This window comes from Salmo salar, unplaced genomic scaffold, assembly GCF_965601325.2.
Source record: "Salmo salar unplaced genomic scaffold, fSalSal1 ptg000245l, whole genome shotgun sequence".
In the NCBI taxonomy this organism is placed as follows: Eukaryota; Metazoa; Chordata; class Actinopteri; order Salmoniformes; family Salmonidae; genus Salmo; species Salmo salar.
Window position 1 is genome coordinate 317,572 of NW_027675337.1, and position 14,929 is coordinate 332,500.

The window sequence follows — 14,929 nt, forward strand, 5'->3', positions numbered from 1 at the left end:
GTGCAGGGGTACAGGTTATATACAGGGGGTACCGGTTATATACAGGGGGTACCGGTACCGAGTCAGTGTGCAGGGGTACCGGTTATATATAGGGGGTACCGGTACCGAGTCAGTGTGCAGGGGTACAGGTTATATACAGGGGGTACCGGTACCGAGTCAGTGTGCAGGGGTACCGGTTATATACAGGGGGTACCGGTACCGAGTCAGTGTGCAGGGGTACAGGTTATATATAGGGGGTACCGGTACCGAGTCAGTGTGCAGGGGTACCGGTTATATACAGGGGGTACCGGTACCGAGTCAGTGTGCAGGGGTACAGGTTATATACAGGGGGGTACCGGTTATATACAGGGGGTACCGGTACCGAGTCAGTGTGCAGGGGGTACCGGTTATATACAGGGGGTACAGGTTAGAGGTAATTTGTACATGTAGGTAGGGGTGAAGTAACTATGCATAGATAATAAACTGCGAGTAGCAGCAGTGAACAAAACAAATGGAGGGGGGGGTCAATGTAAATAGTTAATTGTTCAGCAGTCTTCTGGCTTGGGGGGGTAGAAGCTGTTAAGGAGCCTGAAGGGTCCAGACTTGGCGCTCCGGTACCGCTTTCCGTGCGGTAGCAGAGAGAACAGTCTATGACTTGGGTGGCTGGAGTCTTTGACAATTTGTAAGGCCTTCCTCTGACACCGCCTGGTATAGAGGTCCTGGATGGCAGGAAGCTTGGCCCCAGTGATGTACTGGGGCCGTACGCACTACCCTCTGTAGCGCCTTACGGTCGGAGGCCGAGCAGTTGCCATACCAAGCGGTGATGCAACCGGTCAGGATGCTCTCGATGGTGCAGCTGTAGAACCTTTTGAGGATCTGAGGACCCATGCCAAATCTTTTCAGTCTCCTGAGCGGGGAATAGGTTTTGTCGTGCCCTCTTCGCGACTGTCTTGGTGTGTTTGGACCATGATAGTTTGTTCGTTGGTGATGTGGACACCAAGGAACTTGAAACTCTCGACCCGCTCCACTACAACCCCGTCGATGTGAATGGGGGCCTGTTCGGCCCGCCTTTTCCTGTCGTCCACGATCAGCCCCGTTGTCTTGCTCACATTGAGGGAGAGGTTGTTGTCCTGGCACCACACCGCCAGGTATCTGACCTCCTCCCTATAGGCCGTCTCATCGTTGTCGGTGATCAGGCCTACCACTGTTGTGTCGTCAGCAAACTTAATGATGGTGTTGGAGTCGTGCTTGGCCGTGCAGTCGTGGGTGAACAGGGAGTACAGGAGGGTACTGAGCACGCACCCCTGAGGGGCCCCAGTGTTGAGGATCAGCGTGGCAGACGTGTTGTTACCTACCCTCACCACCTGGGGGGCGGCCCGTCAGGAAGTCCAGGATCCAGTTGCAGAGGGAGGTGTTTAGTCCCAGGGGTCCTTAGCTTAGTGATGAGCTTTGAGGGCACTACGGTGTTGAACGCTGAGCTGTAGTCAATGAACAGCGTTCAGATGCAGATATCAGTTTTAGTAACAATAAGAATCAAGAGGACAATTGGTGTTCAGTTTTCTTCCGTTGTTCATAACATTAATACATTCACAACCATTGTGATTGGTATAGTATCAGAGACATACATCTGTATAAAGTATTTATTTATCCCAGTTTTATTGTTAAAGAACCATTTACATTTTTGACTTCTTAAAACACGTTTTTACATATTTATTTTGTTGTTGCAAAGCTACTATAATAGAATAGAATGGTTAAACCAGGCGGCCCCCTCCCTGAGCCACTAGCCCGCTGACCCCCTCCCTGAGCCACTAGCCTGCTGACCCCCTCCCTGAGCCGCTGACCCCCTCCCTGAGCCGCTAGCCCGCTGACCCCCTCCCTGAGCCACTAGCCCGCTGACCCCCCTCCCTGAGCCACTAGCCCGCTGACCCCCTCCCTGAGCCACTAGCCTGCTGACCCCCTCCCTGAGCCACTAGCCTGCTGACCCCCTCCCTGAGCCACTAGCCTGCTGACCCCCTCCCTGAGCCACTAGCCCGCTGACCGCCTCCCTGAGCCACTAGCCCGCTGACCCCCTCCCTGAGCCGCTGACCCCCTCCCTGAGCCACTAGCCTGCTGACAACCACCCTGAGCCACTAGCCCGCTGACCGCCTCCCTGAGCCACTAGCCCGCTGACCCCCTCCCTGAGCCGCTGACCCCCTCCCTGAGCCACTAGCCCGCTGACCCCCTCCCTGAGCTGCTGACCCCCTCCCTGAGCCACTAGCCTGCTGACCCCCTCCCTGAGCTGCTGACCCCCTCCCTGAGCCACTAGCTCGCTGACCCCCTCCCTGAGCTGCTGACCCCCTCCCTGAGCCGCTAGCCCGCTGACCCCCTCCCTGAGCAACTAGCCCGCTGACCCCCTCCCTGAGCTGCTGACCCCTTCCCTGAGCCACTAGCCAGCTGACCCCCTCCCTGAGCCGCTGACCCCCTCCCTGAGCCGCTGACCCCCTCCCTGAGCCGCTAGCCTGCTGACCCCCTCCCTGAGCCGCTAGCCCGCTGACCATGCAGCTATTGCTCCAGGCTACAAACAGCTGCCGCTCCGCTCGTCTCCCTGAATTCAACACGGTACATTCATTCATTTTAGAAAGAAGAACACACTAACATTTTGACAAGTCATTTTAAATGTTTTTAAATCTGCAACAACAGAACATCTGAAATGGGCATCTGAAATGGGTACACAACAGAACATCTGAAATGGGTACCCAACAGAACATCTGAAATGGGTACCCAACAGAACATCTGAAATGGGCATCTGAAATGGGTACACAACAGAACATCTGAAATGGGTACACAACAGAACAACAGAACATCTGAAATGGGTACACAACAGAACAACAGAACATCTGAAATGGGTACACGACAGAACATCTGAAATGGGTACCCAACAGAACAACAGAACATCTGAAATGGGTACCCAACAGAACATCTGAAATGGGTACACAACAGAACATCTGAAATGGGTACACAACAGAACAACAGAACATCTGAAATGGGTACACGACAGAACATCTGAAATGGGTACCCAACAGAACAACAGAACATCTGAAATGGGTACCCAACAGAACATCTGAAATGGGTACCCAACAGAACATCTGAAATGGGTACACAACAGAACATCTGAAATGGGTACCCAACAGAACATCTGAAATGGGTACCCAACAGAACATCTGAAATGGGTACCCAACAGAACATCTGAAATGGGCATCTGAAATGGGTACACAACAGAACATCTGAAATGGGTACACAACAGAACAACAGAACATCTGAAATGGGTACACGACAGAACATCTGAAATGGGTACCCAACAGAACAACAGAACATCTGAAATGGGTACCCAACAGAACATCTGAAATGGGTACACAACAGAACATCTGAAATGGGTACCCAACAGAACATCTGAAATGGGTACACAACAGAACATCTGAAATGGGTACCCAACAGAACATCTGAAATGGGTACCCAACAGAACATCTGAAATGGGTACCCGACAGAACATCTGAAATGGGTACCCAACAGAACAGAACATCTGAAATGGGTACACGACAGAACATCTGAAATGGGTACCCAACAGAACAGAACATCTGAAATGGGTACCCAACAGAACATCTGAAATGGGTACCCAACAGAACAGAACATCTGAAATGGGTACCCAACAGAACAGAACATCTGAAATGGGTACCCAACAGAACATCTGAAATGGGTACACAACAGAACATCTGAAATGGGTACCCAACAGAACATCTGAAATGGGTACACAACAGAACATCTGAAATGGGTACACAACAGAACAGTGTAGATCCAAAAGCTGAACTCCAAAGGCACATCTGACAAAGATGCTGCTTGTCTTCTCTCCACTGTGAGCAGATGGAAGGGTGCTCTGCTGACTGGCTGGCTGGCTGGCTGGCTGGCTGGCTGGCTGGCTGCATGTTACAGAGCATTAGACTGCTGATTACTGCAGATGGAAGGGTGCTCCACTGGCTGGCTGGCTGGCTGACTGGCTGGCTGGCTGCATGTTACAGAGCATTATACTTCTGATTACTGCAGATGGAAGGGTGCTCTGCTGGCTGGCTGGCTGACTGGCTGGGGCATTTTCATAACTTCTGGTCATTTCTTCAAAAGACAAATGTTTTTACACAATTACTTTGCATTTACCTTGAATTGCAGTACTGTATAATACCCATTTAGTATTGTGCACATTGTAAGTTGCTTCATTCATCATTGTTTTCATACACAGAACTGAGGCAACTTCCAAAACTAGCATTGTATTTCTAGACAGAGAATGGATGGTAAAGACTCCTTGAACCCCCAGAGGAAATAGTTTTTTTTTTGGATTGTTATACACTTGGTTAATATTCTGATATGCAGCATGCGTTAATCTACTTTAATATCAGGATGGTAAAAGCTGTAATACAAAGTGTTGTTTTTCTGAATAGCATCTGGGGCTAACGCTAGCCCAGTCAATTCAAGTCGTTATGTCTCCTAGCTTGGAATTCATTGTCCCCCTTCCCCATTTTTTTTTAAAATTTCTAACCCGGGTACAAATCAACCTCTATTGGCCAGTCAAACCGCCTGGAAAAGTAGTCATACATTGTTATGGGTGTTATCTGTCTTTTTTTTTATTTTAATGGTTCTGCCAGCCTGGAGAATGGACCTGGACGCAGCACACGGACCCAGAAGGGGAATGCTTGAAAGATATCTTGTACATTGGACCTATGAATCAATGTTTTAAAAGCTAAATAGTTCACAGCATTTCAACATTTACTTGCCAGTCAACTAAAGCTAAAACACTTCCAGGTTGTGTGTGTGTGTGTGTGTGTGTGTGTGTGTGTGTGTGTGTGTGTGTGTGTGTGTGTGTGTGTGTGTGTGTGTGTGTGTGTGTGTGTGTGTGTGTGAGAGAGAGAGGGGGAGAGAGAGAGAGGGAGAGAGAGATACCTAGTAACAGTAGGTAGAGATGTGATATTATAAAAGGTATTTGGAGAGAGAGAGAGAGAGAGAGAGAGAGAGAGGGGGAGAGAGAGAGAGGGAGAGAGAGATACCTAGTAACAGTAGGTAGAGATGTGATATTATAAAAGGTATTTAGAGAGAGAGAGAGAGAGAGAGAGAGAGAGAGAGAGAGAGAGAGAGAGAGAGAGAGAGAGAGAGAGAGAGAGAGAGAGAGAGAGAGAGAGAGAGAGAGAGAGAGAGAGAGAGAGAGAGAGAGAGAGAGAATGGTCTGGTAGAGAGAGAGAGAGAGAGAGAGAGACCTAGTAACAGTAGGTAGAGATGTGATATTATAAAAGGTATTTGGAGAGAGAGATACCTAGTAACAGTAGGTAGAGACGTGATATTATACCGAGAGAACTTGAGAGAAAGAAAGAGGTGGGTTTTGGGTCCATAACGCTCCCCAGTACGTTCAGCAGCTTCTGAGTCGTGTTGTCCAACGTTGCATAGATCCTGTCTGTTACGTCGGGACGCTTCGGCGTACGACAGGAAGGTGCACGCCAGAACGAAGGGGTCGAGTTCGAGAACATCATCAAAACAACGCGATGTAATCATGGGTAAATTAAGACTTGACCTACCAAAATAATATTTAGTCTTTATTTATGACGGAAAGGTGATTTTTCCAGTCTGGATTCGTTTTTAAAGTCGGCTTGCGATGTTGATAGGCGTCTTACGACCGTCCCATTATGGCGCCTTATTCCCTCCATAGTGCACTAGGTAAATAGGGGCCTATTTGGGACGTGCTCCAGCAGGGCCAGACGAGGTCAGATGTACTTGTTGGCCAGGTTCTGCACGTCGTTCTTACTGAAGGCATCACTGTCCACGGCGGACAGACGGTCAAACAGTCGAGTCATCTGATCACGTTCACTCTTCTCCAGGAGCATCACGACGACCTGTTAATACACAGAGACAGAGGTTAACACGACGACCTGTTAATACACAGAGACAGAGGTTAACACGACGACCTGTTAATACACAGAGACAGAGGTTAACACGACGACCTGTTAATACACAGAGACAGAGGTTAACACGGCGTCATGACGACCTGTTAATACACAGAGACAGAGGTTAACACGGCGTCACGACGACCTGTTAATACACAGAGACAGAGGTTAACACGACGACCTGTTAATACACAGAGACAGAGGTTAACACGACGACCTGTTAAAACACAGAGACAGAGGTTAACACGGCGTCACGACGACCTGTTAATACACAGAGACAGAGGTTAACACGACGACCTGTTAATACACAGAGACAGAGGTTAACACGGCGTCATGACGACCTGTTAATACACAGAGACAGAGGTTAACACGGCGTCATGACGACCTGTTAATACACAGAGACAGAGGTTAACACGGCGTCACGACGACCTGTTAATACACAGAGACAGAGGTTAACACGACGACCTGTTAATACACAGAGACAGAGGTTAACACGACGACCTGTTAATACACAGAGACAGAGGTTAACACGGCGTCATGACGACCTGTTAATACACAGAGACAGAGGTTAACACGGCGTCATGACGACCTGTTAATACACAGAGACAGAAGTTAACACGACGACCTGTTAATACACAGAGACAGAGGTTAACACGACGACCTGTTAATACACAGAGGTTAACACGACGACCTGTTAATACACAGAGGTTAACACGACGACCTGTTAATACACAGAGGTTAACATGACGACCTGTTAATACACAGAGACAGAGGTTAACACGACGACCTGTTAATACACAGAGGTTAACACGACGACCTGTTAATACACAGAGGTTAACACGACGACCTGTTAATACACAGAGACAGAGGTTAACTACCAAACTGCTGTTTCCCATGATTGGTATCAATAAACAATACAACAGAAGAGAGAAACACAGTGGTCAAAACAGCAGCCTCAGTACTACAACCTTGCAACAGGAGAGAGACACACAGTGGTCAAAACAGCAGCCTCAGTACTACAACCTTGCAACAGGAGAGAGACACACAGTGGTCAAAACAGCAGCCCTCAGTACTACAACCTTGCAACAGGAGAGAGACACACAGTGGTCAAAACAGCAGCCTCAGTACTACAACCTTGCAACAGGAGAGAGACACACAGTGGTCAAAACAGCAGCCTCAGTACTACAACCTTGCAACAGGAGAGAGACACACAGTGGTCAAAACAGCAGCCTCAGTACTACAACCTTGCAACAGGAGAGAGACACACAGTGGTCAAAACAGCAGCCTCAGTACTACAACCTTGCAACAGGAGAGAGACACACAGTGGTCAAAACAGCAGCCTCAGTACTACAACCTTGCAACAGAAGAGAGACACACAGCGGTCAAAACAGCAGCCTCAGTACTACAACCTTGCAACAGGAGAGAGACACACAGTGGTCAAAACAGCAGCCTCAGTACTACAACCTTGCAACAGGAGAGAGACACACAGTGGTCAAAACAGCAGCCTCAGTACTACAACCTTGCAACAGGAGAGAGACACACAGTGGTCAAAACAGCAGCCTCAGTACTACAACCTTGCAACAGGAGAGAGACACACAGTGGTCAAAACAGCAGCCTCAGTACTACAACCTTGCAACAGGAGAGAGACACACAGCGGTCAAAACAGCAGCCTCAGTACTACAACCTTGCAACAGGAGAGAGACACACAGTGGTCAAAACAGCAGCCTCAGTACTACAACCTTGCAACAGGAGAGAGACACACAGTGGTCAAAACAGCAGCCTCAGTACTACAACCTTGCAACAGGAGAGAGACACACAGTGGTCAAAACAGCAGCCTCAGTACTACAACCTTGCAACAGGAGAGAGACACACAGTGGTCAAAACAGCAGCCTCAGTACTACAACCTTGCAACAGGAGAGAGACACACAGTGGTCAAAACAGCAGCCTCAGTACTACAACCTTGACACAGTGGTCAAAACAGCAGCCTCAGTACTACAACCTTGCAACAGAAGAGAGACACACAGTGGTCAAAACAGAACAATAATGGAAAATACATTGAAACAAACCACAATGCACCAGCGTCTCACTGCACTTGACTTATAAAGGACATTTTCCAGACGTTCACCAAGATCACATTCGCATAGAATACTTTTTTTTTTTTTTTTTTTTTTTAAAAAGGCAAGTGCAAAGCGCGACGTTTGTGCGCTGTGGTTTTGTTTGAATCGGTCGTGAAGCTTCCACATCATACCGAGAACCTGTCAGCAGTATGTAGGTGGTTGAGGTGCTGGTAGACTAAGTTAGGCTCCTTCCGTAAGAGCTGTGTTTCCAGGGCCTGCATAACAAAGCTGACCGTGTGTCCATCCAGCTGATTACTGAGGTAGACGGGCAGAGTCTCAGGGGGAACACAGCTCAGCAGCTCAGCGCAGGCTGGGAGGTCGGACTGGGTCCGCGCTGCGTTCAGGGACTGGTTGAACTCGTAGGCGTTCGAGGGCTTGAGGTTGATGGTTACTGCCTCCTCTCCTCTTCCTCCTCCTCCTCTTCCTCCACAGTGGGTATCTGGTGGGGCTGGGGTTGATGTGGATGTTGTTGATGTTTCTCCTGTCTCCGATTCTGCTGCTTTGGTCCTGTCTGGCGCTGCGGCCTGCCGGGCTTCGTCCTCAGTCCCCTCAACCTGACGGTGGACAAGTCGAGAGCTTGTAAACATCTAGACACCGCTTTATGGCCCCTAATTACATTACCCGTGTCCTTCCCCATTATTACATTACCCGTGTCCTTCCCCATTATTACATTACCCATGTCCTTCCCCATTATTACATTACCCGTGTCCTTCCCCATTATTACATTACCCGTGTCCTTCCCCATTATTACATTAGCTGTGTCCTTCCCCATTATTACATTAGCTGTGTCCTTCCCCATTATTACATTAGCTGTGTCCTTCCCATTATTACATTAGCTGTGTCCTTCCCCATTATTACATTAGCTGTGTCCTTCCCCATTATTACATTAGCTGTGTCCTTCCCCATTATTACATTAGCTGTGTCCTTCCCCATTATTACATTAGCTGTGTCCTTCTCCATTATTACATTAGCTGTGTCCTTCCCATTATTACATTAGCTGTGTCCTTCTCCATTATTACATTAGCTGTGTCCTTCCCCATTATTACATTAGCTGTGTGCTTCCCCATTATTACATTAGCTGTGTCCTTCCCCATTATTACATTAGCTGTGTCCTTCCCCATTATTACATTACCCGTGTCCTTCCCATTATTACATTAGCTGTGTGCTTCCCCATTATTACATTAGCTGTGTCCTTCTCCATTATTACATTACCCGTGTCCTTACCATTATTACATTAGCTGTGTCCTTCCCCATTATTACATTAGATGTGTCCTTCCCCATTATTACATTAGCTGTGTCCTTCCCCATTATTACATTAGCTGTGTCCTTCTCCATTATTACATTACCCGTGTCCTTCCCATTATTACATTACCCGTGTCCTTCCCCATTATTACATTAGCTGTGTCGTTCTCCATTATTACATTACCCGTGTCCTTCCCATTATTACATTAGCTGTGTCCTTCCCCATTATTACATTAGATGTGTCCTTCCCCATTATTACATTAGCTGTGTCCTTCCCCATTATTACATTATCTGTGTTTCTCCATTATTACATTACCCGTGTCCTTCCCATTATTACATTAGCTGTGTCCTTCCCCATTATTACATTAGCTGTGTCCTTCCCATTATTACATTAGCTGTGTCTTTCCCATTATTACATTATCTGTGTCCTTCTCCATTATTACATTAGCTGTGTCCTTCCCCATTATTACATTAGCTGTGTCCTTCCCATTATTACATTAGCTGTGTCCTTCACCATTATTACATTAGCTGTGTCCTTCCCCATTATTACATTAGCTGTGTCCTTCCCCATTATTACATTAGCTGTGTCCTTCCCCATTATTACATTATCGGTGTCCTTCCCATTATTACATTAGCTGTGTCCTTCCCCATTATTACATTACCCGTGTCCTTCCCCATTATTACATTAGCTGTGTCCTTCCCATTATTACATTAGCTGTGTCCTTCCCCATTATTACATTAGCTGTGTCCTTCCCCATTATTACATTAGCTGTGTCCTTCCCCATTATTACATTAGCTGTGTCCTTCCCCATTATTACATTAGCTGTGTCCTTCTCCATTATTACATTAGCTGTGTCCTTCCCCATTATTACATTAGCTGTGTCCTTCCCCATTATTACATTAGCTGTGTCCTTCCCCATTATTACATTAGCTGTGTCCTTCCCCATTATTACATTAGCTGTGTCCTTCCCATTATTACATTAGCTGTGTCCTTCCCCATTATTACATTAGCTGTGTCCTTCCCATTATTACATTATCTGTGTCCTTCCCATTATTACATTAGCTGTGTCCTTCCCATTATTACATTAGCTGTGTCCTTCCCCATTATTACATTAGCTGTGTCCTTCCCCATTATTACATTAGCTGTGTCCTTCTCCATTATTACATTACCCGTGTCCTTCCCATTATTACATTAGCTGTGTCCTTCCCCATTATTACATTAGCTGTGTCCTTCCCCATTATTACATTAGCTGTGTCCTTCCCCATTATTACATTAGCTGTGTCCTTCCCCATTATTACATTAGCTGTGTCCTTCCCCATTATTACATTAGCTGTGTCCTTCCCATTATTACATTAGCTGTGTCCTTCTCCATTATTACATTAGCTGTGTCCTTCCCCATTATTACATTAGCTGTGTCCTTCCTCATTATTACATTAGCTGTGTCCTTCTCCATTATTACATTAGCTGTGTCCTTCCCATTATTACATTAGCTGTGTCCTTCCCCATTATTACATTAGCTGTGTCCTTCCCCATTATTACATTAGCTGTGTCCTTCCCCATTATTACATTAGCTGTGTCCTTCCCCATTATTACATTAGATGTGTCCTTCCCCATTATTACATTAGCTGTGTCCTTCTCCATTATTACATTAGCTGTGTCCTTCCCATTATTACATTAGCTGTGTCCTTCCTCATTATTACATTATCTGTGTCCTTCCCCATTATTACATTAGCTGTGTCCTTCCCCATTATTACATTAGCTGTGTCCTTCCCCATTATTACATTAGCTGTGTCTTGCTCCATTATTACATTAGCTGTGTCCTTCCCCATTATTACATTAGCTGTGTCCTTCTCCATTATTACATTAGCTGTGTCCTTCCCCATTATTACATTAGCTTTGTCCTTCCCCATTATTACATTATCTGTGTCCTTCCCCATTATTACATTATCTGTGTCCTTCCCATTATTACATTAGCTGTGTCCTTCTCCATTATTACATTAGCTGTGTCCTTCCCCATTATTACATTAGCTGTGTCCTTCCCCATTATTACATTAGCTGTGTCCTTCCCCATTATTAAATTAGCTGTGTCCTTCCCCATTATTACATTAGCTGTGTCCTTCCCCATTATTACATTAGCTGTGTCCTTCCCATTATTACATTAGCTGTGTCCTTCCCCATTATTACATTAGCTGTGTCCTTCCCCATTATTACATTAGCTCCTTCCCCATTATTACATTAGCTGTGTCCTTCCCAATATTACATTAGCTGTGTCCTTCCCCATTATTACATTATCTGTGTCCTTCCCATTATTACATTAGCTGTGTCCTTCCCAATATTACATTAGCTGTGTCCTTCCCCATTATTACATTAGCCGTGTCCTTCCCCATTATTACATTAGCTGTGTCCTTCTCCATTATTACATTAGCTGTGTCCTTCCCCATTATTACATTAGCTGTGTCCTTCTCCATTATTACATTAGCTGTGTCCTTCCCATTATTACATTAGCTGTGTCGTTCCCCATTATTACATTAGCTGTGTCCTTCCCCATTATTACATTAGCTGTGTCCTTCTCCATTATTACATTAGCTGTGTCCTTCCCCATTATTACATTAGCTGTGTCCTTCCCCATTATTACATTAGCTGTGTCCTTCCCCATTATTACATTAGCTGTGTCCTTCCCATTATTACATTAGCTGTGTCCTTCCCCATTATTACATTAGCTGTGTCCTTCCCCATTATTACATTAGCTGTGTCCTTCCCAATATTACATTAGCTGTGTCCTTCCCCATTATTACATTAGCTGTGTCCTTCCCAATATTACATTAGCTGTGTCCTTCCCCATTATTACATTAGCTGTGTCCTTCCCCATTATTACATTAGCTGTGTCCTTCCCCATTATTACATTAGCTGTGTCCTTCCCCAATATTACATTAGCTGTGTCCTTCCCCATTATTACATTAGCTGTGTCCTTCCCCAATATTACATTAGCTGTGTCCTTCCCCATTATTACATTAGCTGTGTCCTTCCCCATTATTACATTAGCTGTGTCCTTCCCCATTATTACATTTCTTTCTCACATAATTTAATTTTTTCCTGACTCAGCTTTCATTGTGTTTTTTTACTTGGCCGTTGTTGAATGTCATTTCTGTATAGCACTTTGCACTGTAACTATGTCTGGGTCGAGAGAACTGGCCCAAGGTGTAGAACAAGTGTTGGCTACGGTACCTCAGTGATGGGTCCAGTCCTCCTCCTGTGATGGTATGGTAGCATAGTGTATATATTAATGTGTAGTATAGTGTATATATTAATGTGTAGTATAGTGTATATATTAATGTGTAGTATAGTGTATATATTAATGTGTAGTATAGTGTATATATTAATGTGTAGTATAGTGTATATATTAGTGTGTAGTATAGTGTATATATTAATGTGTAGTATAGTGTATATATTAATGTGTAGTATAGTGTATATATTAATGTGTAGTATAGTGTATATATTAATGTGTAGTATAGTGTATATATATTAATGTGTAGTATATATTATACCTCAGTGATGGGTATGGTCAGGGGCGGAAATCCCGGGGGGGACACGACCCCCCCATCCTGGGAAAAATATGATTTGTCCCCCCCAATATATCACTGAAACATAACTATGTAATTTAAATAATATTAATAATACGCAATGAAAGCAATTGTGCTGATTATAGACACTTAATAGCTCGTTTTTAAGTTTCAAAAGATTGCAACACCCCCCACCCTTTGCCTCACAATGGTTTGATCCACTGCCAGTTCCTTAGTTGGCAAGGTAACAGAGGGGTCGTGTCTACTGTCTGAAAGGCACTCAATGCACGTAACTGACGTGAGGTTAATCCAGTCAATCGCGCACACACACTAGCTGAATATGCAGAGCTAGCGCGCAAATATTAACTATTAAGCTAGCTAGTCCCTATTCCATTTATGTGGCCTCGTCAAAGATGGAATCTTTGCTATCGTCAATTTATTCCAAGATCAGCATGCAGATGATGTAAGTTAGTGCTTCAAAGTCCCTGTGATAAGGTTAGCGATAAACTGGAGTCCAAACTGAACAGAACTACTCTCTTCTACCATTGTCTTAAATATATTTAATGGTCTCGTTGCAAAAGCTAAATTGTCGCAAGGGAACTTTTATTTATTTATTTTATTTCACCTTTATTTAACCCGGGTAGCAAAGATTATAGCAAACACCACTGAAACGGAATTGGTGCTCGCTAGCTTTGCAAATTCAGCTATTGTTGGAAGCCAGCCAATATGAAACAAACTATTAAAATGACAAAAGGTTGCAGCATATGTTGTGTAAATGGTGAACTCATACAGCTGTCAACTCTTGTCATTTTAATCCATTTCACATTTGCTAGCTACCTTTTAGATCGAAGCCCAAATAGAATGATAAAAGATAAGATGATAGAAGCCCATCTCCTACTGTAAATAACCTACACACTGTGTGTGTGTGTAGCCAGCCAGCCAGGTAGAAAAATGGCAGAAAAATAAAAGACGGACATCAGAGTATTTTTCAATACACCAAAACGCATAGTAAGAACCCTAGTAGCCTAATATCTCAAAGACTAGTTGATAAAATGTTCATAAGAAAGAAATGAAATTCTAATGGAAATGTTTCACAATGATGTCATTAGGCAGAGCAGGCAACAGATGGCACACAGACAGCAGAGTTGGGGACAGATATGCAGGGACAGACTGGCAGAGACAGGGAGTCTCAGGTAAGTTTGTTGAGTCTTTGTTTGGCAACATTATGAAAGGTTCTCAATTTTTTTTAACTTGTAAAATAGGAACATAATTGGAAAATGCCATGGATACCCCCACTCTCAACTTAAACTGGTGACTGAACTAAGATTTGTTAAAGGCAATGGTATTGCTGTTGTGATTAGTTGTGTAGTTTTGGGTACCGGTAGTTAGGAGTACGGCAAACACCTTATTTCTTTGGTTCCTCAATATACATTTACCATATTACAATGTAGGCTATGTGTTACAGCACTACTGTTGATGTCCCCCTCAGGAATTGCTCTTGAGGAAATGTCATGTAATTGTCCCCCCCAAAGTTGATATCAGATTTTCGCCCCTGGGTATGGTAGTATAGTATATATATTAATGTGTAGTATAGTGTATATATTAATGTGTAGTATAGTGTATATATTAATGTGTAGTATAGTGTATATATTAATGTGTAGTATAGTGTATATATTAATGTGTAGTATAGTGTATATATTAATGTGTAGTATAGTGTATATATTAATGTGTAGTATAGTGTATATATTAATGTGTAGTATAGTGTATATATTAATGTGTAGTATAGTGTATATATTAGTGTGTAGTATAGTGTATATATTAGTGTGTAGTATAGTGTATATATTAATGTGTAGTATAGTGTATATATTAATGTGTAGTATAGTGTATATATATTAATGTGTAGTATAGTGTATATATTAGTGTGTAGTATAGTGTATATATTAATGTGTAGTATAGTGTATATATTAATGTGTAGTATAGTGTATATATTAATGTGTAGTATAGTGTATATATTAATATGTAGCATAGTGTATAAATTAATGTGTAGTATAGTGTATATATTAATGTGTAGTA

At 44.1% G+C, this 14,929-nt stretch overlaps 1 protein-coding gene across 2 annotated transcripts in view; it reads right to left on the bottom strand.

Moving 5' to 3' along the window:
* Positions 1–2,625: 2,625 nt before the first annotated feature.
* spag1b (sperm associated antigen 1b) overlaps positions 2,626–14,929 on the bottom strand; it is a 79,631-nt gene continuing 67,327 nt past the window's right edge. Inside the window, exons 18-20 of one of the 2 annotated variants that reach the window (XR_014383266.1) lie at positions 8,185–8,607; positions 5,312–5,885; positions 2,626–5,255 (exon numbers count right to left, since the gene is read on the bottom strand). Coding sequence is in view for 1 of the 2 variants with exons in the window: in XM_082971285.1 (XP_082827411.1) it covers positions 5,757–5,885; positions 8,185–8,607 (552 nt within the window). In the remaining variant the exon portion in view is untranslated. Of the gene's footprint in view, positions 5,886–8,184; positions 8,608–14,929 lie in introns of both variants that reach the window. The other variant, XM_082971285.1, reaches the window with a different exon arrangement.